This window comes from Lichtheimia ornata (assembly GCF_029851405.1).
Source record: "Lichtheimia ornata isolate CBS 291.66 chromosome Unknown scaffold00003, whole genome shotgun sequence".
NCBI classification, from domain to species: Eukaryota; Fungi; Mucoromycota; class Mucoromycetes; order Mucorales; family Lichtheimiaceae; genus Lichtheimia; species Lichtheimia ornata.
In genome coordinates, this window is record NW_026695323.1 from 213,889 (window position 1) to 237,059 (window position 23,171).

General features: G+C 44.0%; 6 protein-coding genes across 6 annotated transcripts; 2 read left to right on the forward strand and 4 right to left on the reverse strand.

The window, feature by feature from the left end:
- Window positions 1–1,246: 1,246 nt before the first annotated feature.
- On the reverse strand, window positions 1,247–4,130 carry O0I10_001067 (histone deacetylase RPD3; the record flags this gene model as incomplete). The annotated part of the gene is made up of 12 exons (XM_058481165.1): window positions 1,247–1,674; window positions 1,748–2,134; window positions 2,236–2,301; window positions 2,373–2,431; window positions 2,499–2,607; window positions 2,683–2,932; window positions 2,991–3,083; window positions 3,190–3,470; window positions 3,542–3,616; window positions 3,675–3,792; window positions 3,872–3,984; window positions 4,091–4,130. 12 exons carry the CDS (start codon window positions 4,128–4,130, stop codon window positions 1,247–1,249), a joined length of 2,019 nt encoding a protein of 672 aa, XP_058347803.1.
- Window positions 4,131–4,481: 351 nt separating this feature from the next.
- On the reverse strand, window positions 4,482–6,300 carry O0I10_001068 (uncharacterized protein; the record flags this gene model as incomplete). Its single annotated transcript, XM_058481166.1, has 3 exons — window positions 4,482–5,819; window positions 5,895–6,095; window positions 6,178–6,300. The coding sequence occupies 3 exons, from the start codon at window positions 6,298–6,300 to the stop codon at window positions 4,482–4,484; spliced, it is 1,662 nt and encodes a 553-aa protein (XP_058347804.1).
- Window positions 6,301–6,493: 193 nt separating this feature from the next.
- O0I10_001069 (26S proteasome complex subunit DSS1) lies at window positions 6,494–6,869 on the forward strand (the record flags this gene model as incomplete). The annotated part of the gene is made up of 3 exons (XM_058481167.1): window positions 6,494–6,605; window positions 6,673–6,769; window positions 6,839–6,869. The coding sequence occupies 3 exons, from the start codon at window positions 6,494–6,496 to the stop codon at window positions 6,867–6,869; spliced, it is 240 nt and encodes a 79-aa protein (XP_058347805.1).
- Window positions 6,870–7,508: 639 nt separating this feature from the next.
- On the forward strand, window positions 7,509–8,960 carry O0I10_001070 (26S protease regulatory subunit 6B; the record flags this gene model as incomplete). Its single annotated transcript, XM_058481168.1, has 4 exons — window positions 7,509–7,541; window positions 7,630–8,493; window positions 8,558–8,726; window positions 8,791–8,960. The coding sequence occupies 4 exons, from the start codon at window positions 7,509–7,511 to the stop codon at window positions 8,958–8,960; spliced, it is 1,236 nt and encodes a 411-aa protein (XP_058347806.1).
- Window positions 8,961–15,256: 6,296 nt separating this feature from the next.
- Window positions 15,257–15,778, reverse strand: O0I10_001071 (uncharacterized protein; the record flags this gene model as incomplete). The annotated part of the gene is made up of 3 exons (XM_058481169.1): window positions 15,257–15,344; window positions 15,397–15,688; window positions 15,730–15,778. The coding sequence occupies 3 exons, from the start codon at window positions 15,776–15,778 to the stop codon at window positions 15,257–15,259; spliced, it is 429 nt and encodes a 142-aa protein (XP_058347807.1).
- A 2,322-nt stretch (window positions 15,779–18,100) lies between these two features.
- Window positions 18,101–18,568, reverse strand: O0I10_001072 (uncharacterized protein; the record flags this gene model as incomplete). Its single annotated transcript, XM_058481170.1, has 3 exons — window positions 18,101–18,225; window positions 18,285–18,360; window positions 18,425–18,568. 3 exons carry the CDS (start codon window positions 18,566–18,568, stop codon window positions 18,101–18,103), a joined length of 345 nt encoding a protein of 114 aa, XP_058347808.1.
- Between the last annotated feature and the right edge of the window lie 4,603 nt (window positions 18,569–23,171).

Consider the following 23,171-nt stretch of genomic DNA (forward strand, 5'->3'; position numbering starts at 1 on the left):
CCCCTTATGCCTATTCCACACCCACCACACCACGTCTTTCCTCCTCCCCCCTTCTTACCATTGACTCCCTTACTTCCCCAAATAGATGCATAGTAATGAGCTTATCTCCCTGCACATACATTATCCAAGTGCTTCTTATTTGTTATGCTAATGCAGGTGACAGTTCACCAGAAATAACCCGCTTACGATATGCACATCATTGTACACTTTTGCTCTTGCAGAAAATATTCTTTATCATTTTGAAATGCATATGCTATACAAACGTTGACCCATATTGTTTAGACACGGGTTCTTGTGCCGATCATCGGTATCCCGTGTTCCGTTTGGCGAAACATAGCGTGATGATAAGACACACACACACACACACGCACAAACAGCCGGCTGCAATGCAAAGACGTCTCTCAAGGGGTCAAAAGAGCCAAGACAAGTAAAAGAGAAGAGTTAAGAACGGAGATCTTTCCTAATTTGTCCATGGGCCTCCCTGATCTCTCCCAAACCTTAACCACCATTTTTTTGCTATACGCACCATCATCCTCACTCACTCCCCCCCTTCTTCACTATACACACGTACATCCACACTATATCTTTTTTCCTACCTACACGACCTGAAACGATTTGAAAGAGTCTCTCTCCTCCCTTTACTCCATCATCCCACGGTCATTTCGTAACCAACCGAGGAGTCGTCAGGGAATTACTATGGTGGGCATACATAAGCTGCTGCTGGGCACGAATCATGGTTCCTTTACAAACCGTGTGGGGTGGCGCCCTTGACATACTATGAACAAGTTTTCGCGTTCTAAAGTTATAATAAGGAGGTTAGTCTATGTGCATACGCATAGAGAGAGGATGGATGAATGGAGTAAAAAGGAATCCACATTGTTCATCAGCACGTTTTGTGCTGCAGTAACGTGATCCCAAAAAGAAGATCTGCTATTTGAAGAAATGAAAGTTAAATGATATTCATTCATGTGCATAAACACGCACCCGCATGATGACCAATGAGGAGATTCTTTAAGCGCCCACCCACTATTGCATTTCATTCCACATGGTGGTACGATGGGGCTTTGTGGCGTTCTATAAGTTCAATGATAAGCTCTCAATAGTGTGTGTGTGTGTGTGTATGCTTCATATTAGAGATTTCTCCCAACACTATTATGCACCATCCCTTACAGCTAGTTTCATGTAACAATTTTTATGTATCCTTGCAAATCATTTCATATATGCTAACTATTCGATCCGAATGACGTTATTCATCGATTTCACCCTCTTCAAGGGCATTGGTGTCATTGTTCTCGCTCTTATTAGTTTCAGCCTCGCTCATTGTTTCTGCTGCGGGAGGTTGTACACGTTCATTCTCCAAAGTGGATGGCTTTTTGTTGTTGTTGTCGTCATTGTCAGTGGTGGTTGTGGTGGTCTTTGGTGAAGTATCGGATGTGGTGCTGATGGTTTGTGGTTGGGTGATATTTACTGAAGCAACAGCAGAGGCCACGGCAGCTTGAACTGCTTCCGAAGGTCGTGATGATGATGATGATAATGATGGGCCTGGTGAAGCTGATTGACCCGATACCACTTCACCCTCTTCCTCACTTTCCGTAATAGCTGCTGGCTTTGGTAGGGATGTCTGTGCTGAGGGGGTGGTGGAGGTGGTACTTTGCTCGTGCACAGTATTCGTTCCTATTGAATTTGTCGGATTAGAAAACCAGCCAAGGAAAAATCCCTCTTTTTCGAAAGGATGGTTGTTACTTGCCTTGTTCTGATTCCTCTTTCATGACGACGTCCGTGGACTCCTCCCTTGTTGGCTCCTCTGGATTTGTACTTGCATCTTTGGGCTCTGGTTTCACTGCCTCAGTCATCAACACCTCGTGAATTTCTTGCTCTTCCTCCTGGGTCACCATAGCAGTAGTCGTACTTGGCTCTTCTTCATCGACATCCATCTTATCTTCAGCACCCGATGATGATGCACGAGCATGATTGGCATTGCCATTCACCTTGCTTCCTTCCTCTTCTCCTTCATCCGTACGTCCATAGTTTTGATAATGCCGGCTGCTGAGATTCTTGGTTGTGCCTTGAGCTTCACCTTCATCAGAGTCATAAAATTCATTGTCGGGTACAATACGACGATCCCAAAACGATTCTAAGATTTAAAGAGCCATATCAGTAAAGATCATCAAGTATTCCTCTCTCTCTCTCTCTCTCCTTTTATCCCCACCCCTGTCAAGGGAAAAATATACTCACGGGGATATCGATCATCGGGGTCCTCTTCATCTTCATCATCAGACACATAATGGTCCCCAGGGACATCTGCAGAAAAAAGTACCTCCATGAAATAAGAACGTGCTTGCTCTCAACCATTAATTTCATTTCATACACACCTTGCATTTGTACACTGGGAGCAAATCGTGTCCTTGAGAGGTTCTCAAACACCTGCTGCCTTTGGAGCAAATCGTAAGATAAGCATCATCATCATCTCTACTCTATATCCTCCCTACACTACTTACTTTATCTTTTCGAGATAATCACCGCTATTCATGTTTTCCATGTTGCTCGGTCGCACATCCAACTTGTAATCAGGACCAAAGTACTCGTAATAGTCATTGTAGGGCATATCTAGTGTTGTTAAGTAAGTAAAAGTAAAAGTTTAAAATCCAGGGTCCTTCCCCTTTAGGTGCCTGCATCACTTGCCTGGACCAATATCCTCTCCTACGACCACACCGGTTTCATAAGCCCATGCTCTTGCGACATTTCGCATGGTATAACCGCCTCCTCCAAGGACGAGTGTAGGATAGTTGAACTTTTTGACAAACTCTACGCAATTGGCATGTCCTTTCATGGATAGGTTGAAACAACCAAGCTTGTCTCCACTCAACGAATCACCACCACATTGCAAAACAATAGCCGAAGGTTGATACCACTCAATCACTTTTTCAATGGTCTATCAAGGATGCGTCAACATGAGGGATGATGTCTTTTACATAAGCGGATATACTTACGGGCTCAAAAACGGACTTGTAGCTTTCATCATCGATACCATCTCGTAAAGGGAAATTGACGCTGTAGTACTTTCCTCTTCCAGCACCCACATCCTAGTTTAAAAATTTCGAAAAGTATGAATCTCACAGGCACATGGTCCATTACCCCCCCTCCTCTCCTGTCCTCCTCCCATCTCCCCTTTTCTTTCTTGCCTATTACCTTCAATTCACCCGTTCCTGGAAAGAATTCACCATACTTGTGGAAGCTGACCGTCATGACGCGATCGGTGGTGTAAAAAGCTTCTTCAACACCATCACCATGATGAACATCAATATCGATATACAAGACACGAGCGTAATAACGCAAAAGTTCCAGAATGCCCAAAACAATGTCGTTGACGTAACAGAATCCAGATGCCTCGGCTTTCTTTGCGTGATGAAGACCACCTGCCCAGTTGATGGCGATGTCACACAAACCGCGATTGAGTCTTGCAGCACCCTCTGATAGACACCATCCATATCAGTAAATGTAACCATATCCACACACACACATACGCATATACATTACTCACCCATAGATCCACCAGCACTAAGACCACAGTATTCGAAAAGACCTTCAAAGACTGGACAATCATCACCCACATTGACTAATACACAATGACTTGTTAACGTGACATGAATGATCCCACTTTCTATTACGCTTACATTTGGCTTGTTCCTTTGGGTACTGCTCCATATTCTCTGGTGTCACTCGTGATAAAAAGTCGATGTAATCATCCGTATGAAATTGTGTCATTTCCCATTTGTTGGCAGGTTTGGCGCGCTACGGAACAAGGGGTGGGGAATCGTTACAGTGAGTACCATGTTATCTCACAAAGGCACATGGAGGAGGACACACATACATAGATTTCCATTTTCTTGTATAGGCCATAATTCATAACCAATCCGTGACACATTCTGATGCGATGGGGCTTCATGGGATGGCCAGGACCATAGTGGTAGTTGCCGACATTGGCTAAAGAGGATATGACTTAGTAAAGTGCAACGCATGCGCGCTCATTTGTCAACCTCGATCTGGGGGCATGAGACGCGGATCCAGTAATAAAGGAACTGTAGAATACCATCGTAAAAGTAGCACACCCGCTTCTTTTGATCTGACATTGGGCTTTGGGGTTGGTGGAATGTGGGGTCGAAGTGGGAGGGAGGGGGACTGGAACAAAAAGAAAAGTGGACGTGTGTGTGTGAGAGAGAGAGGAGATGTGTGTGTGGATGTCCACTCGTTGAAAGCTGCCTACGCTTTGTCGTGCAGGTCCGACTCTGATTTACTCCACCTTGAATCATTATCTATACATCCATTATACACACATGGGTCATTGTATTCACAAATTGTATTAAATAGATAGTCTACAATAATGCTTTATTGGGGAGGAGGGTGCTTGTGTTATGAGCGTGCGTGTTTTGTATATAGAGGGGATGATTGTACAAAGTGTGTGTGTGAGAGAGATAGGTATTCTATTGTTGTCCGCTACCAAGACCATACTTTTCAATGACCTTGTTGACATCGGTAAGACCACGTAGTTGACCTTGAATGACAACAGATGCCTTTCCAGAGCCACCGGTTGATATGCCAACTGCTCCACGAACAATTCTTGATGCCACACGTTGTAACTCGGATACGTCGACACGATCAATGTTCTCCAACATCTCATCAATACCCGTCTTTTTACCATGGACTTGTACTTGTCGACCAAGATCCTCTAATTGCACCATTCGGCTTTCCAAATTCATCAACAAGGAGCTCTTGAGTTGGTTCTTGGCACGGCTCAATTCTTGATCATTGACTCGCAAGTACTCGTTCACATCGGATCGAGAGACCATATCCAATTCACGGCAAATGACTTCCAATAATGCATTGGCATATTCGGGACGGCATGATCCAGCAATACCAAATAAACCAGAATCAGTGTAGCAGTGATTGAATGCTTGACATGATTCAACCCAATAGTGCTGATTCAAAACATGGGTAAACAATCGTGAATACATGCCCTTGCCGGGACCACCCGCTGAGAAAGATCCACCACCACCGAGAAGGATTTGGAGGGTTGCAAGCGTATAGATATCGGGATCGTTAATCGAAAGACCTTCGAAGGCGACATAGACATGTGTCAATGGTGCATCCACACCAGCATCGAGAAAAGTGGATCCACCCGTATAAAGTGCTGGTTGGGTTGCAAGTTCATAAGGTGTTTGAGCCTGGTTGCCACTTGAAGATGATTTGAATAAGGACTTCATAAGCGATGGCTTGTTGGCGGCCTTTTCGGCATTGGCTGCTTGTTGTCGAAGTGCTTCATTGTGTGTCTCAACCGAATCCAATAACTCCTTTGACTTTGGGACATCACCAAAGTATTTGCAAGCAAGTTCCACTACTTGATCATGCTCGGCACCACAAGCTGCAATGACCATACGCTCCGGTCTATACCAATCTTTCATATAATCCTTGATGAGATCAGGTGACATGGTAGCAAGGTTGTCAGGAGGACAAAGTAATGGATTGCCGAGCGTGTTGCCTTGATAAGCGACTGTGTGCAGTATCTCAGGAAGGATCATTTCAGGCTTTGACCAAATCTCTTCGATTTCATACATGGCTGTCATACGTTGTTCATCCACTTCGGAAGGTTCAATGTTGGGTCGTAGAATAACATCAGAGAAAAGGGACATGACACGGTCCAAGTCTTGAGAGAAAATAGCCGATTGATACATCATGCATTCCCTTGATGAAGAACACATAATATTGCCGCCCAATGATTCCAATTCTTCCACTACTTGATCAGCACTACGATTGGCGGTACTCTATCATATAACATATATATGAATACATATAGAACATTTCCCCCACCCCATTGTAGTAGCCTCTTCAAAATGTACCTTGAACGCCAATCGATCCAAAATATGGCTGACACCTCTTGTCTTTTCGGTTTCATATCGACTACCAGCATCCATATAAACACCCACTGCACCAAAATGACCAGGGGTATTCTCAGAGGCAACTCGGATCCCATTTGGTAATGTGGTCACTTTGCATAAACCAGGCGAGCTCTTGGAATACTCTTGAACATGCGTAGGGAACTATGCAAGATAGGGTTACTACTATTACAACCACCTTGAAATAACAAAAGCTTGCTGCTTTAAATAGTATGTGCACACTTACCTCTGAAGGGTTGCTTAGTGTGGCTTCCGATCGCTTTAGAATCGACGTGTTCAAAAGAGGTTTACGAGGAATAAGAGACTTGAGACCTCTTTTAGTGGCTGAATGCAATAGACGAGACGACATTGAGGAAAAGTGTAAGCGATCGTAACTGAAAAGAGCTGAGCTTTTTATACCATCCGTACTTCCGCACCAGCTGGGCTTGAGCTATTATCCAGACAGAGAGAGAGCGTCACACACACACACACGCACACAGCAGAGCATACGCGTTCACTCTCTCCCACTCTATCTCTCTTTCAAACTCTCTCTCACTTTCCAAATGTCACCTCCTCACAAACCTCAAGAACAGAACGGCGATCAGCCACAAAAGGGCGTGCCTCAATTGGGTGCTCTTGAAGAAGACGACGAATTTGAGGAATTCGCTGCTGAAGGTACGTCATCCGTATAGCGTCATCGTGAGCAGTGTGTCTCTGATCTCTCATGTTCATTTGCTTGTAGACTGGGCTGAAGCTGAAGAGGATAAGGACGACTCACACTTTTGGGAGGACAACTGGGACGATGATGATATCGAAGACGACTTCTCAAAGCAGCTACGGTATGGATCATGCATCGCTTTTCTTTACGGTGTTCATCTTGGCTCATTCTCTTTTTGTCATCCATCTAGTGCCGAATTACAAAAGACTGGCTCTGCATAAACACATATACGCAAACACACACTCTCCTCTCCTCATCCATATCAAAACTCGCTCATACAACCCACTCACGCAGCACCATAAAGACGCACAGCAGAATGTTGATATCACATACCAAATGGTGTGCTTTGTTCCATGAAAATCAATCAATACAACAACGAGCAAATCCTCGTTACACGACATGATGTTATTATTGGTGGATGGCATATGTATATGGGTTGCTGGTGCAAAATTGGGAGTATAGGGTCAATTCGATTGCTTGAGCAAAGAGGGCTAATATTGTAATGCTCATTGTGTGGTCTCTTCTCGCTTCGTATTCAAAAGATAAAAGATATTACCAATCACTAGAAACGTATGCACCTGAGGGTAGATGCGTAATTACAGTTCCAAGAAGTTATAGAGGTGGGGTGATGATGCTGGTTCCCATGGTAATCAAGGAGGATCATATTCAACATGTTTATTATGCAAAGAATAAAATGACTCTTTCTATGATGTATACAAAAGGAATTGGAGTTGCAAAAAGCCCAATGATAGCTGTTGCTTGGTAACCAGCGATTCACTTGATTTCATGTCGCCCGTAAATGGGATTCATTTTCCGCAGTGTGAACGCGCGTTCTTCTCTCCTCTTTATACACGTCTCCAATGGAAGAAATTGGCATCCAAGTCAAGCAAAATGTAAGTTGCCCTTATCCATGGCTTCCATAGTAGCTATAGGTGGACCCTACTTTGTATACTCATGAACACCTACACACGATGACGTTAGACCAAAGATCCGATCGTTGCAGCAACCAAAAGCAGCTTGCTTGAAGAGACATCCGAGAAAGATCTGTACGTCAAACTAAAGAAGCTTCAGCGTAATCTTGAGTTTTTGGCGTTGCAAGAAGAATACATCAAAGACGAGTTGAAGAACTTGAAGCGAGAACTGCTACGAGCACAAGAAGAGGTGAAGCGTATCAAGTCAGTACCTCTTGTTATTGGACAATTCTTGGAGCCTCTTGATCAACACACGGGCATCGTCGGATCAACGACTGGCAACAACTTTGTCGTACGCATATTGAGCACCATTGATCGAGAGTTGTTAAAGCCAAGTTCATCTGTGGCACTTCATCGACATTCGAATGCCCTCGTAGACGTATTGCCCCCTGAAGCCGATAGCAGTATTGCCATGTTGGGCGCCGATGAACGGCCTGATGTGACATATCAAGATGTGGGTGGTTTGGATATCCAAAAGCAAGAGATTCGGGAAGCAGTCGAGTTACCATTGACACATTTCGACTTGTATCGACAAATTGGTATCGATCCTCCACGTGGTGTGCTTTTATATGGCCCTCCCGGTACTGGAAAGACCATGCTCGTCAAAGCAGTCGCACATCATACGACAGCCAATGTCATTCGTGTCGTCGGTTCAGAATTCGTGCAAAAGTATTTGGGTGAAGGTCCACGCATGGTGCGAGATGTCTTCAGATTGGCGCGTGAAAACTCACCGGCTATCATCTTCATCGACGAAATCGACGCTATTGCAACCAAACGTTTCGATGCTCAAACAGGTGCCGATCGTGAAGTTCAACGTATTCTTCTTGAATTACTGAATCAAATGGATGGTTTCGATCAAACTTCAAATGTCAAGGTATACAAAAGAGGATGGTGGTGATCAACAACAACCCCAAATACTTATTCATACGTGATTCTAGGTCATCATGGCAACCAATCGTGCTGATACATTGGATCCTGCATTATTGCGTCCTGGTCGTCTGGATCGCAAGATTGAATTCCCCACACCCGATCGTCGCCAAAAACGTTTGATCTTCTCAACTATCACATCAAAGATGAATTTATCCGAAGAAGTGGATTTGGAAGATTGTAAGTAGAGGAATGTAATGAAAAGGGGAAGGGAAAGAGACTAATGATGCGATGCTGGTTATAGTCGTCTCTCGACCCGATAAACTTTCAGGTGCAGAAATTGCTGCTATCTGTCAAGAAGCTGGTATGCATGCTGTCCGCAAGAACCGCTATGTGATCTTGAGCAAGGATATTGAAAAGGGTTACAAGGCCAACGTGAAGAAGGAGGACACCAACTTTGAATTCTACAAGTAGTTTTCTTGTGAAGAAAAGCTTAATACAACACACACGCATTATATACAACAATCACCCATCCATGATATCAATGTGAGCTTTTGTTAAACTAGAGGGTAATGGGAAGTTGGATACTATTTTTATTCTTTGGCTGGTTCGGCTTGATAAGGTTATAGTGATGTATGTGAACGATTGTCCTGCTCCAGCCCAGCCTGCCCACCATTCAACTTTCTTGATCCGAGGGGATTTGACTGAGATACGGTCAAACAAAGAAGTATCATAGCAACATGAGAAAAATCAATTGATGGTTACTTTGTAAACTGACAGCTAATAACCCTTCCTCCCAATCACCTTTATTACCCATCCTCCTGCATGTGAACGATTCCCCTGATCCAGCCCATCACATCCATCATTCAAGTTTCTTGATCCGAGCTGATTTGACGGAACAACGCTAATACAAAGAAACACCATCCAAGCATCAGAAAAATCATTTTGATTTCCAGCTCTTCCACACCACCTTCTTCCCTCTTCCACCCATTCTCTACTGTTACCGCATTCAAGTATACAATTACCACCTGCGAACGATTGTCCTGCTTCAACCCACCATGTCAATCCTACAGCTGCCCTGATCCGATTGTCTTTGACCGAATGGCAGCTTCATTGCGTATACACAGCCTTGTCACTCTATTACAGCACACGAGTCTCTTGAAAGCACACAATGTCTTGCACACGCCTCTGCAACAACCAATCGTAGCGTTCATTCCAGTAGTTGCTATTACCGAGGCTTTACTCCATTGTCTCAAACAGCGTCCACAATCTTGTCACTCTACTACAACACACACTCTTGCACATTCGTCTTCCACAACCATACGTAACAGCAGCTGCTATTAGCAAGGCCTTCATTCCATCGCCTAAGTTACTTGCAGCGACCTTCCTTACGGCCGTTTTTACGTGAACAGCAGATAGCCCATTGTATAGCAGCAGCATTATTTACGTGCAGCAACCTGAATTTAGTGCATACGGATCCCTATGGATGATGCCATATCAACTATCAAGTATCCGGTAGTAGAAGCAATCTTTGCCTGATTGAGTTGCAATGGAAATGACCAAGAAAGAGAAAGACCACTAGCCGGATGGAAAAGGAAGCGTATCAGCAGCGACCGCATTGGCTCTTTTCAACCAACGTATTGAATTTACAATGCTTACTTATGGATGAATGGATGCAATCAAGCTCAGTCAGAGGTGACCTTGAAATGTCATTTTGGTTACTTGGCACGTCGTCAGGAAAGGTGGACCATGTCACGTGGGTACGGCTGAGGATGGATTGGATGGATTGGATGGCAAGGATAAGAGGGCTTGTATCTTTGACGAAAGGTGGTTTGCCTCCATGGATGATATTGGAATGCTGGAGTCAAGGCGCGCACAGCAACTATTTTGCAATCATGTATGAAGACGCTTATGACGGCAGCAACAAAGAACACAATGACACAATGATACCCGCTGGTGGTCCACTGGTTGGCTTCTGGGATGGAAGGGAGGATAGAAATTTGGAGGTCGGAAAGCGAGATTTGATTACCTACATTATTGCATCGAGATGATTTTGTTCCTTTGTGATATTACATTCGTTAATAAAGCTTCCTTGTACATATGCTGAGAGACGATAGGCAGTGGCAATAACGGATTGGATACATGTTTAAATAAACGCTTGTGCTTATAAAGATAAAACATCCATAGTAATGGTACCCAACAATAGTGCTTGTTAAAGAAGCTGGTCATTGTAAGCTTGAATCATTACGTCTAAGAAAGAGCGAGCTATGATACTGTACAATGAGGCACGAGTACATGCATACCTATGAGAACTATCAGCATGCGCTACCTTGTATCTATAGCCTTATATGAGAACGAACCCTGGAGGCAAGCAATACCATTATCCCTCATAGTCTTGGATGCGCTGATCATCTTGGCTTGTTAACCATACTATGGTTCATCCGAAAAAAAATGTCCATGCGGTATATCAAAGGCGGCCCTTACGTATAGGTAAGGTAGGCAGGGTCAATCATGCACACTCCACCAATGAGAATCTTTCAAACACTGCCTCTCAGCTTCATTACACAAACACGCTCCTGCGCATCTTTTCTCTCTATCAGGGTCATGCTACTTCCATTGAACAAAGACCACTTCTCATATAGCATCACGCTTAAAGCATATGTAAAACATAAAGGTGCCTGTATCTCTAAAGTTTACAATCAAACGTGGGGTCTTTAATAGAACAAAGTTCCTCGGCGGGGTCGAAAGCATATACTGCCCAAGTCTCATGTTCATCATGGGCAACCCCAGATTTGACCAATGTCGCCACCAGCCAAAAAATATTTTTGCTCGTCGACGGAAAAAAAAAGTTCAAGAGGTCGACCCGATTCCAATTTGGCTGGCGGCGACATTTGCGAAATCTGGGATTGGCAACCTGGATCGTGAAACTGGCACACACGATTCCTTTCACCCCGACGAGCAGCTTTGTCCTCTTAATGACCCCACGTTTCATTGTAAAGTTTAGAGATACAGGCACCTTTATGTTTTCACTATGGCTGTAAGCGTTGATGCTATATGTAGAGTGGTCTTTGTTCAATGTCAAGTCGCTGGACCCTGGCAGAGCAAAAGATGCAGAGCGACCTCTTTGTGTAACTCAGCTACTTTGCATTACTAGAAGGATGGAAGGATGATACTGTATACCATTGACAATAGCCCATATATTGCGAGCTATCAGCTATTTCCTCACAATCGGCACTGTTGTCCACTCTATGGCATGTGAGCGGTTCTCATGCTCCATCTCAACATTTCCATGATTCAACTTCCTTGATCCGAGCTGATTTGGATGAGCTAGGTCAAAGAGAGATTACATCAATTCACACATCAGCATACATTCGAATGTCTCAGCTGATTAATCCTTGTTCGACCGTAACTCAACCAAATCAGCTCGGATCAAGGTACTTGAATCATGGAAATGAATGTCTGGAGCAGGAGCATCATTCCCATCATGTGGATTTCGCAACAATGCTGATTAGATAAAAGTGGCTATTAACTGCCAATGTATGACATAAAAGTGAGAGTTGCGTACCTATCATGCATTGTCCCTGAAGTCCTGACTTTTTAGCTGAGTCACCCAAAGAGGTCCCTCTGCATCTTTTGCTCTGCACGGTCCACCTACTTGACAATGAACAAAGACCACTCTTCATATAGCATCACGCTTACAAACGTAAAGGGGCCTGTATCTCCGAACTTTACAATCAAACGTGGGGTTTTTATTAGAGCAATGTGCTCGGCTTGGCCAACTGCACCTTGGGTGCCAGTTTCACGATCAAGCTTGCCAATCCCAGATTTCGCAATGTCGCCACCAGCCAAACTGGATCCAGGGGTCGACCTCTTGAAACTTTCTTCGACGACCAAAAAAAATATTTTTTGGGCTGTTTGCGACATTGAATGCGAAACTTTCACACAAGGTGCTGTTGACCAAGCCGAGCCCATTGCTCTATTAAAAACCCCACGTTTCATTGTAAAGTTTGGAGATACAGGCACGTTTATGTTTTACCTATGCTGTAAGCGTGATGGAGCTGCTTTTTCCTAGTGGATGGTGTCGGCTGCATTAACGGAAAGATGAAGAGCTGAGTGAAACGGTGTAGTGAAGGATGACAGCCAGCATGTGATGAAGCAGCCCAAAATGAAAAGACCGGCATCCGAGACCTCACCCCAACATCCCACAAACCATGCATAATATCAGTAAAACAATCTTTCCATGTAGTGCAATTTTATCCTAAGCATATAAATACCCCCACATCAAATAAAGAACCAAGAGTGATCTTCCCAAGTTTTGTGCGTGCCTTTGTGTGTGCCTTGCCGGCTAGTGTGTGTGTTTCTATTCGAAGGAGTATATACCCATATTCCCATTCTATTTCCCATCATTGTGCAATCCTATCATACATCATCTCTGTTTCCTCCCCTGTTCCATATCATATCTTTCCCCTCATTGTATCTCTTTACGTGTGTATTTGTTGAGACCTTTCGAGTCATCCCTAGTAGCAGTTGTGCACCAAAGGGTGCTTGATAGTAGATAGATGACTTTGTACATGGACACCTCGACTCATATGGCAGGGTATACACATTCAGGCCTTGCTGCTGGGCACGTTCCGTTTCCTTTATTTCAACGGCACGTGGTGGTTACACAGACCACGTCCTTGACAGGTTGCTACACAAATGGATGATGATGATGATTGCCTTTTGTGAAGGTACGTAAGTAAACAGCATCCAATAATGAAGGCGTGTGAAGGTATGCATCGCATTTGCATGTAGAAGAAAGTCGAGCTGCATAAACCAATTTGTATATGTATATTGAATGAGTCACTCATCCTGAAACTCAATGGAGGGATCTCTTCACTTTTTCTCTTCTCAAGCTCATCCCACTTCCCACTCCTCCTTATCGCATCACAAAAGCCATATACTTCTTGCATGACCGATACAGTAACTGGACCACCTTTATTATTCCATCTTCGAAGCAATAGTATGTAATCCACAAGCTAGCAACCTCCAACAAGCATGTAATAAATAACCAATGCTTTTTTTCTTCTAGCTATCTTGCTATGTACTGTACATTGCCACCACCATCGTCGTAGTCGTCCTCCGTCATCATTCCTACTCGTACTCGTCACCAGTCGTCAATCTCATCCGTCACACCAACATCCAAAAATAAGCAAGTTGAAAAAAATGGGATCTTGCAGGCTTCCTCTTGAATCTCGTTATCGTCATCATTGGCATTGTTGTAGATGGGGTGATCATCGTAATCGTCATTGTTGTGAATGTGGTAATCATCGTAATCGTTGTCTCTACAGATAAGAAAGCAGGCAAGTTAGACCATCTGGTACCGGAATGATGACGATTTGGTATACCGTAAAGCAAATCAGAAGGAATTCACAAACCAAATTACCACCATACGAGCAACGTCGGGCGATCCCTTGTTCTTGAGAAAGCACTGCACGAATCACGCAAGGCTAGTTCGATCCATGGCAAGGAAGGACATCACTTACGTAGGATCCAGGCCTCATCCATCCTCTCCAAAGAAAGAATGATCCCCAATCCAATCCTTCCAATCATTTCCCACCTCATGAAAAGAAATCCTCAGAGAAAGAACGAGCCTGTCACGAGAAGAACGTGTTGGTTCACACATTCACAGGCTGTTGCAAATCCCCTTTTACCTCAACACGGTGACCATGCTCTTCCAAAAATCCATCGTCATCGACCCATCCTCAACTCAACGCAGGCCTATAGAGCCCTGGACGCGTTCCAAGAAGCTTTTCCAGCACACTTGGCTAGTGCAGAGCGACGCAGCGGCCACTTGATACAGGCTGGGACTTGAACCCAAAGAGATGATGATGATGCCCCAAGTTGCATTGCCTGACCAAAGAAACCTATTCAATTCATTCTTAGCACGCACACACAATAAACACCCTTTTCACTGTTTGTTTCATTGTACTTGCCTCTTCCATATACACAAAGACCCGTTGTTGTTGGTTACTGGAAACCGAAAACCATGGTGTAGTATAGTTGAGCCGAAACAAAACGCCAAACCAGCCAACGTCTTGAGACCAAGCTTGCCCTCTATACAAGTTAACACGTCAATGGAACAAGTTTTGCTGCAACATTGGACTCTGAATGTACCTGTGGACACCAAGCATAGAGCGGGAATAGCAACGAACAAAAGGAAGCAGCGATATCGCTATGGCAACCACCAACCACCAACCACGCTCATTCCTTAGCACTTGAACACACTCACTCCCTGACAAAATGCACGTTCACAACTATATTAATACCTCACAGCCAACAAGAGTTTATTGTAATAATGAATGCTGCTATTATTGAATAGGTTCTTGGTCAGGTAGTGCAACTATTGGCATCATCTCTCATTGGGTTCGAATCCCAGATTGTACCTTTTGGCCACTTGTTGGTATAGCTATTAGAGTACTGTTAGTGATGCTCACGAATGCGTAAAAATATATAAATGATAAGGTGGCAAATTAGCTTCCATGGAAACCCATGTACTGACAAGGATGGCCACGCGAAGGCTTTGCCGTCACCCTCTCCCCTACGGTGCACCAAGCCGGATAACGGGGGCTGCCATTGTAAACAACAGCATCTTCTATAGGTGCTGCTCGAGCCAACATGTTCGGTCTGATAAAAGGACAAAATAGCATCCCACGCCCACAGAGGCCGACCCATAAGAGCGAAAAGCAATACATGATCCCATATCTACCACAAGGCCACTGAGTAACAGTCTAACTTCCAACGGCTAAGGCAGTAATCATCAAATGCAATTGATAGGGCCATGATAGGGCTGACCACACTGTCGCAAATGAATCATAGCTGCCAACGATGCTTTACACAAAAGAGTAAGACACCATCCCGTTCTACCCACAGCAAATAAACATCCGCCATATCAGTAGTAGCTGCCATCAAGCGACCTTCTTCGGTAGGCGTCATGAGAGACACATCATGCACTGCATCAAATAAATCCGGTCTTGATGAAATAGCATACGCGAGGATATTGACTTGCCAAGAGAACGTCCAAGGTATCCATACAAGTACTTGAGGAATGAGATCCGCCATGGCACCGATAAAAACATTGCTCTGAAGATCCACCGATAAAGAGACGACTTGCAGGTAGCTGATTTCCAAAACCATGGAAACGGTATCCTTGACAACCACAACTATAAGATAGAGATCGCTTGCTTGCTTCTGAGACACCCACCCAAATTCAAATGCTGATCTTCGACTTCCAATTCAATAGGACTCGCCATTGACAGCTGTAAGGTGAGACTTTGATGGCACCAAAGAGCATGCGAAATGATAGCTTGATGGAATGATGGGCCTATAAAACTGCATACAGTATCACTAATTTATCTTTGAGGTATGGTAACAATACTTAGCCAGTGTCATATGAGAATCCACGATGTTTGATGCTACCCAGTAATCAGAACACATTTCCTTGCTGTAGAGATGCTGACACAGTGACCAATCCTGATAGCCGTTTCTCCAAGCGATACTTGATGATGAATGCCATGAGAGATGGATACACCTTGACAGCACCAAAAGGACACGTAACATTGTTGTTTGTTGCTGATGTGATACATCCATAAAATACGTGTGGTGAAGAGGGCTCCTGAAATCAATTGGTCAATAACGAGAACACCAGAGGATCAAATAGATGTTGTTGACACTAAAGATGTGGGCTCTGTTGCTCATTGCTGCTTCTTGCTTGTGGCTGATATGATCCACCGATAACAGGCATGCGTAGCAGGATATCCATTGAAAGGGTTGTCAACAACTAGGACCACAATAAGACGAGATAAAACTTGGCGACACCAAAAGGTATAGAACTTGTTGCCTTGCCGCTGCAGATGCTATAAAAGGAAGTGTCCAATAGGTGGTACAGTAACGACAACCATCGAACGATGTAATAAGGCAAGCTGACACTGAAGGATGCTGTCGACGTTGCTCTTTGACCCTGACATGATTCACCTATGAAGGACGCACGGTAGACAGTTTCCCGAATCCATAGAACGATATTTAGCAATGACAGCTGCATCCATGAATATTCCAAAGGACCAAAATACAAGTAGTTTGCTGAATAGCACACATACTATAATAAAAGAGGGAGGTTGGTTGGGATGGAGCCAAAAAACGGGTCATCCACCATTTACCAATGATAGCCATACGCACGAAAACATGTCGACATTCAATGACAGCTTCATCCATGAAAATCCCAAAGAACCAGAAGACAAGTAGATTGCTGAATAGTCCCCACACTATAATAAAAGAGGAGGTTGGTTAGGATTGGAGCCAAAAAACGGTTCATCCCATATTTACCAATGATAGCCATACGCACGCAATCCTACTGATATCCAAATCTAGCCGATCCTTGCAATCATCCGCTTGTTGATAAGGCCCGCTACGGTGGCACTCGGCTTGAAAGCGATGGAACGATACTTTATGGGCGTATGCAGTGAGAAGGTTGAGTAATATTGATACCACCAAAGAGAGCATACTTACATGATGCCGAAGAGCCCTTACAAAGAGAGACAACGAGACAATCCTTGCTGCCCAAGACCACATACAAATCGAGAAAGCATTGTGCATCGAAAAGCCCAAACCAGATCCTAGCTGCGGAGTGACGTACATATGGCTAAAGAGCGATGTGAATGGCAATCGTTTTTCATTGGAAATCGAATGCAGCTTGACGATGAATGCCTTGAGGAGATGCATAAATGACCTTGGTAACACCAAAGATGTCAACGCGGACTCTCATTGCTTGTTGATGACATTATCCATCCATAAGACGCGTATAGTTGTAGAGCTCCATCAAAGGAATTGCCGATAATCAGAACCACGAGATGATTGAAAGCTTGCTGACGCCAAAGGTATAAACCTGCTCCTTGTTGCTGACATGATCGTCCGATAAGGGACCTTTGTTTCAGGAGGTTCACCAAATTGCAGGTAATGGGAAGCACCAGATGGATGATGGGATGAGGGTTGATATGGCACCAAAGATATGCATGCTGTTGTTTGTTGCTGATACAATCCACTCACAAGAGACTTGCATTGGCGGACACTCTTCAGAGAAATCGCCCGTTGCTTGGTAACCAACCACCCGAGACGCAATAAAGGTTGACACCACCAAAGACATAAACACTTCCCCATGGCTGACATGATTCACCTATAAAAGATGCACCATAAATAATTGTCCCAACTCATCATCCAACAATACTTAGCAACTCATAGCTGTGATCTTGTAAACGTCAAAGCACCAAAAGACAAGCAGCTCTCTGCAATGGTCCCTCTAAATAATGGTAGGCGTTTCAGCAAAGGTCTCCAAAAAGCATGAGAGTCATACATACCTGAATCACGCAATCATCACCCGCAGACTTGGAACCAAATAGGCCATCAGGATGTAAAGTAATAATAAAAGCGCACAGCCAAAGAAACGTCATAGTCCTGGTACTCTCCTGTGGATCGACGCGATGAAGTGCATCAATAGAGATACCATCTTCTCTCTAAAGGCAAGGAGATCAATAGCCGTAAAACGATGGAGCCGTGCGAACAGAGGATGCATTTTTAAATCCCTAAGGCCGCAACATGAGTCGCACTGTCCCCGGGCACAACATGTAGAGCTCCACAGGAAAGTGTAGTACAATGACGTCCTTGACGTGCAGGCTTGATAATAGCATCGCCGAAAGAGGATCTGCCACTGTATGGAGTTTGGTAAGTTCATTTGAATCCAACCAATCCCACAATGATGCACTGTACCTTGAGGTATTCCCAATACCATTCCATCGATGCTCGCAAATAAACTTGTATCCATCCGATCCAGTATGTGCTGCTTCTGTTTTCATTGTAAGGCTCGTTAATTAACAAGTCTTGATTTGTAGATCCAATACCATGCATACCATTGAGCCAGCCATACAGCATTCTTGCTTTGAGATCCGTATCCTGTTGCTGCCAGAGGTACCATCATCCAACATGTTCAACCTACCATAAACGCAATGTGAGATAAGAAGCAAACCCAATCCACACGCTTTTGTTGCCAGCATACCCAAAAGAGGCAATGTGAAGACGTCTTGAGAACCCTCATTGTGGGCAACTCGGTAAGGAAGGCACACGACGCCGTGAATCATGGTGATCACAAGGAATTGCAACCAAATACACCATCCGAAGGCAATACAATAATCAACCTGCAACGCCAAGGTATGCCACCATATGTACCATACTCTCATTGGATCCTGAAATTGGCATCATAAGAGATATCCACCTTCTCTCTGTAGGCAAGGAAATCAATAGCCGTACTTGGATGGAGGCCGTGTGCACAGCGGATGCCTTTTCAAATTGGCCTTGCCATCGCATCTTGAGTCACACTGTTTCCGGGCCAAAATTCCCCAGGAGAGCACAGTACTATACAATGACATCCTTGACGTGCAGCCGTGATAATAATAGTATTGCCGAAAGAGGCTCTGCCACTGTATGGCGCTTGATAAGTTCACTTGAATCCAACCAATCCCACAATGATCCTCTTACCTTGTGGTATTCCCAATAGCATTCCATTGATGCTTGTAAATAACCTTGTATCCATCCGATCCAGTATGTGCTGCTGCTGTTTCACTGTAAGTGTCGTTAATTAACAGGTTTCGCTTTGTAGGTCCAATACGACGCATACCATTGAGCCAACGTACAGCGTTCTTGCTTTGAGGTCCGTAACTTGTTGCTGCCACAGGTACCATAAACGAACGTGTCCAAGCTACAGTAAATGAAGTGTAAGGTAACAATAGCATTCGCTTTTCATGTCGACATACCCATAGTAACAATAGGTTGCGACCCTCCTTGATGACAACCATGGAAAGCATACACACGACACACGGTGCCCCCTTTGGATCTTGTATAAACGAGAGAACAGCAAACTACACGTGAACTTTAGTATCTCAATGTCCAACTTGAATGATAAAGGAATGCAGCGATGGAACGTACATGTTGTATTGCAATGGAAGCTTGAGTAATGGGCAGATCGCGCGCATGCTTGTTGTTGAATGTCTGCAGCTGGAAAGTGTCGCCATTGACCACATGTTCACCCCAATGAACGCTGTACATTGGAAGGAATGCCAACAATTAACGCGTTGTAGTTTGTAAATGGAGACAAGCTTACCTTTTTTTGTGAAGTGGAAGTGAAGAAGAGTGGTCTCTTTGTTCCTCCTGTTCGCTCCAATTCGTGCACTCCTTGCCACCCCGCTTGCTACAGCCATTACTGTTTATACGTACTCTCACATTATCCAATGCTCTTAGCTCCATAAGGATGATCACTGTTCAAGACTTCAATTGAGAACAGCCCTCGTAATTAAGCTATTAGGTCTGTGCGCATTCCATCGATCGATTAGTTATGCAGCTTCACCCCTGGACCAACTTGTGTAACCTACTGTGTAACCCCCTACCAAATATATGATATCTCGCTTTCCACCTTTCACGTTTGCAGTTCCCCTTTCAATGCAGAAAACAACAAACTGATCCACCCCTTGCACATCTGAGCTAATAGTACAATACCCAAAGTATTGTGCTGAATCCAATTTTCATTCAATAAAAAGTCGGAGAACACGTAGACACGGTATTGTGGATGTTTATCAAGTAGATACAAGATACATAAGGAAACAATATAGCCAAATTGAATAGGGTACATATGGGCGAAACATATAGAGTCATTAGGGATAATTGTGTCATTCTATACTTGATTGCTGTCGTCATGATCACCCTTCATCCATGATTGCAAAATAGGTGTTGTATGCTTTGGCTCGAGTATTATTCCAGTATCATCCATAGCTGTGAAACATCTCCTTTCGTCAAAGATACAAGCCCTCTCCTCAATTGCATCCGAACCATCCTCCTCCTCAGCCGTATGCATAGGGTATGATTCATCGTTCCTATTGATGACGCGCCAAGCAACCAAAGCAACATTCCAAGACTTCTCATCACTGCACTTGATCGCATCCTTCCATCCATAACCATTGTAAACCCAATGTTGCGGCTGACATGCTTCCTTTTCCATCCAGCTGTTGGTCAATCCCTTTCTTGGTCATTTTCCATCACATCTCAACCAGCTAAAGGTTACTTGTATTGTGGCGTAGTTGATGGCTGATAGCGCGTCATCCAAAATAGACATCACGTTCCAAATGGGCCAAGGGAACCAAACTAGACAACGTATACACTTCCATCCAACCCCATATAGCAAACCAATATTCAGATCCATATCCATATTCACAAGAAGTCATATGTATTGAACCAAGTTGCTACATGTAAATAAAGCTGCTTCTATACAATGGCCTCTTTGTGTAACTGAGCTAAAAAGTCCGGACTTCAGGGACAATGCATGACAGGACGCAAACCTCATTTGCAATCCATACATTGGCAGCTAACATGCACTTTTCTCCATTCCGGACTTTTGCCAATCTATTTGATGGGAACGATGCTCCTGCTGCAGAGGTTCATTTCCATGGTTCAAGTAGCTTGGTTGGAATTGATTTGATTGAGCTATGGCCAAACCAAAAAACATCAGTTGAGGTAGATCGAGCACGCTCTATAGTGCTGAGTGATGTAATCTCTCTTTGGCCGTATCTCAACCAAATCAGCTCCAATCAAGCTACTTGAATCATGGAAATGAACCTCTGCAGTAGACGCATCGTTCCATTGTTATGGAATTGACAAAGGCTGCGCATGGGGAGAAATGCATGTTAGCTGCCGATTCGTGACATGTTACTAAAGCCATAAAGTATCATACATTGACCTTTCCAATTCAACCCAATCAGCTGTGCTACACAAACGCGCCCGTCTGCAACTTTCGCTCTGTCAGGGTCTAGCTACTTGACATTAAACAAAGACCACCTTTCATATAGTATAATGCATACAGCATATGTAAAACATAAAGATGCCTGTATCTCTAAACTTTACAATGAAACTTGGGGTCTTTAAGAGAACAAAGTTGCTCGTCCGGGTGAAAGGAATCGTGTGTCCCAGTTTCATGATCGTGGTTGCCAATCCCAGATTTCGCAAATGTCGCCACCAGCCAAATTGGAATCGGGTCGACCTCTTGAACTTTTTTTTTCGTCGACGAGCAAAAATATTTTTTGGCTGGTGGCGACATTGGTCAAATCTGGGGTTGCCCATGGTGAACATGAGACTTGGGCAGTATATGCTTTCGACCCCGCCGAGGAACTTTGTTCTATTAAAGATCCCACGTTTGATTGTAAAGTTTAGAGATACAGGCACCTTTATGTTTTACATATGCTTTAAGCGTGATGCTATATGACAAGTGGTCTTTGATCAATGTCAAGTATGTAGGTAAACGTGGTAGAGCCAAAGAGGCAGAGGGGCGTGTTTGCGTAACTGAGTTAAAAAGTCAGGACTCCAGGGACAATGCTATTGGTAGTGAGTGCATGATCAATTGTTTCCATGTCTACCTATAGTGAGGTCCGCCTATCATAGCCCGTATGGAATGGTTCGTTCTTATATAAAGGAAAGTATAGGATAGTGTTAGCTGAAACTTGTCGAAAGTATGCTTGGTACAGTATGTTCATGTACCCGTGCCAAATTCTATCACAACTCTTTCTTGAACATAATGAAAAAAGCTTACAATGAACCAAGCTTATATAACAAGTGCTACAATGTTGGTCTTTGCAATACAAGTGTTCGGTAACTGCCGCAGCCTTTCGAACCTAGGAAGCTTAAACGAATGTATACTATCACAAAAGAACAAAGGTATCTCGATAATACGATGGTGTAAATGATCCAATCTCACTTCCCGACCTCAAGTTACTATTCCCCCCCTTTCAATCCAGAAACCAACCAAGTGATCCACACCTCGCACATACGAGCTGATACATAGTACCATACCCTCCTAAACACTATGTTGAATCCAATTCTCATTCAATGAACAATTCGAAGAATACATAGCACATGGTAGTGTGGTTGTTTATCGTGCAAATATGATAAAGGAACAGGATTGAATAAGAAACGGGTGAATCACATAGAGGGAACAGGGTTCATTGTGTCATTGTATTCTTGGTTGCTGCCGCCCCAACGTCGTTTGTCCATGATTGAAAAATTGCTGCTGCATGCCTTGACTTGAGTATTCCAATAGCATTGTCAAAGCTAAAAGCCCCTTCGCCCAATTCCATGCCATCCATCCTCCTCCCCATCAACCGTATCCACATGATCATTCCTGCTCACGACGCGCCAAGTAACCAAAGCAACATTCCAGGGATTCCCACCACTGCCCTTGATTGCATCCATCCATCATGACCACTGCAAATCCAATATGGTGGTTGAAAAGAGTCATCATGTGTTCGCTGCTGATATGCTCCCTTTTACATCCGGTTGTTGGTCTATCCTTTCTCGGCTATTTTCATTGTAGCTCAACGAGGTGAAGGTTGCTTGTATTGCTGTGTGCTTGATAGCTGATATGAAAACAACCCTTGGTATCCGTTTGTATTGAAACAAGTTGCTACGCGGAAATAAAGCTGCTGTTCACGTGAAAAGGCTGCTGCAAATAGTTTGAGACAATGGAGTAAAGCCCTTGCTAATAGCAACTGCTGGAATGAATGCTGTTACGCTTGTTCGTGGTAGAGGAGTGTACAAGAGAAGGTGTAGTGTCAAGAGACT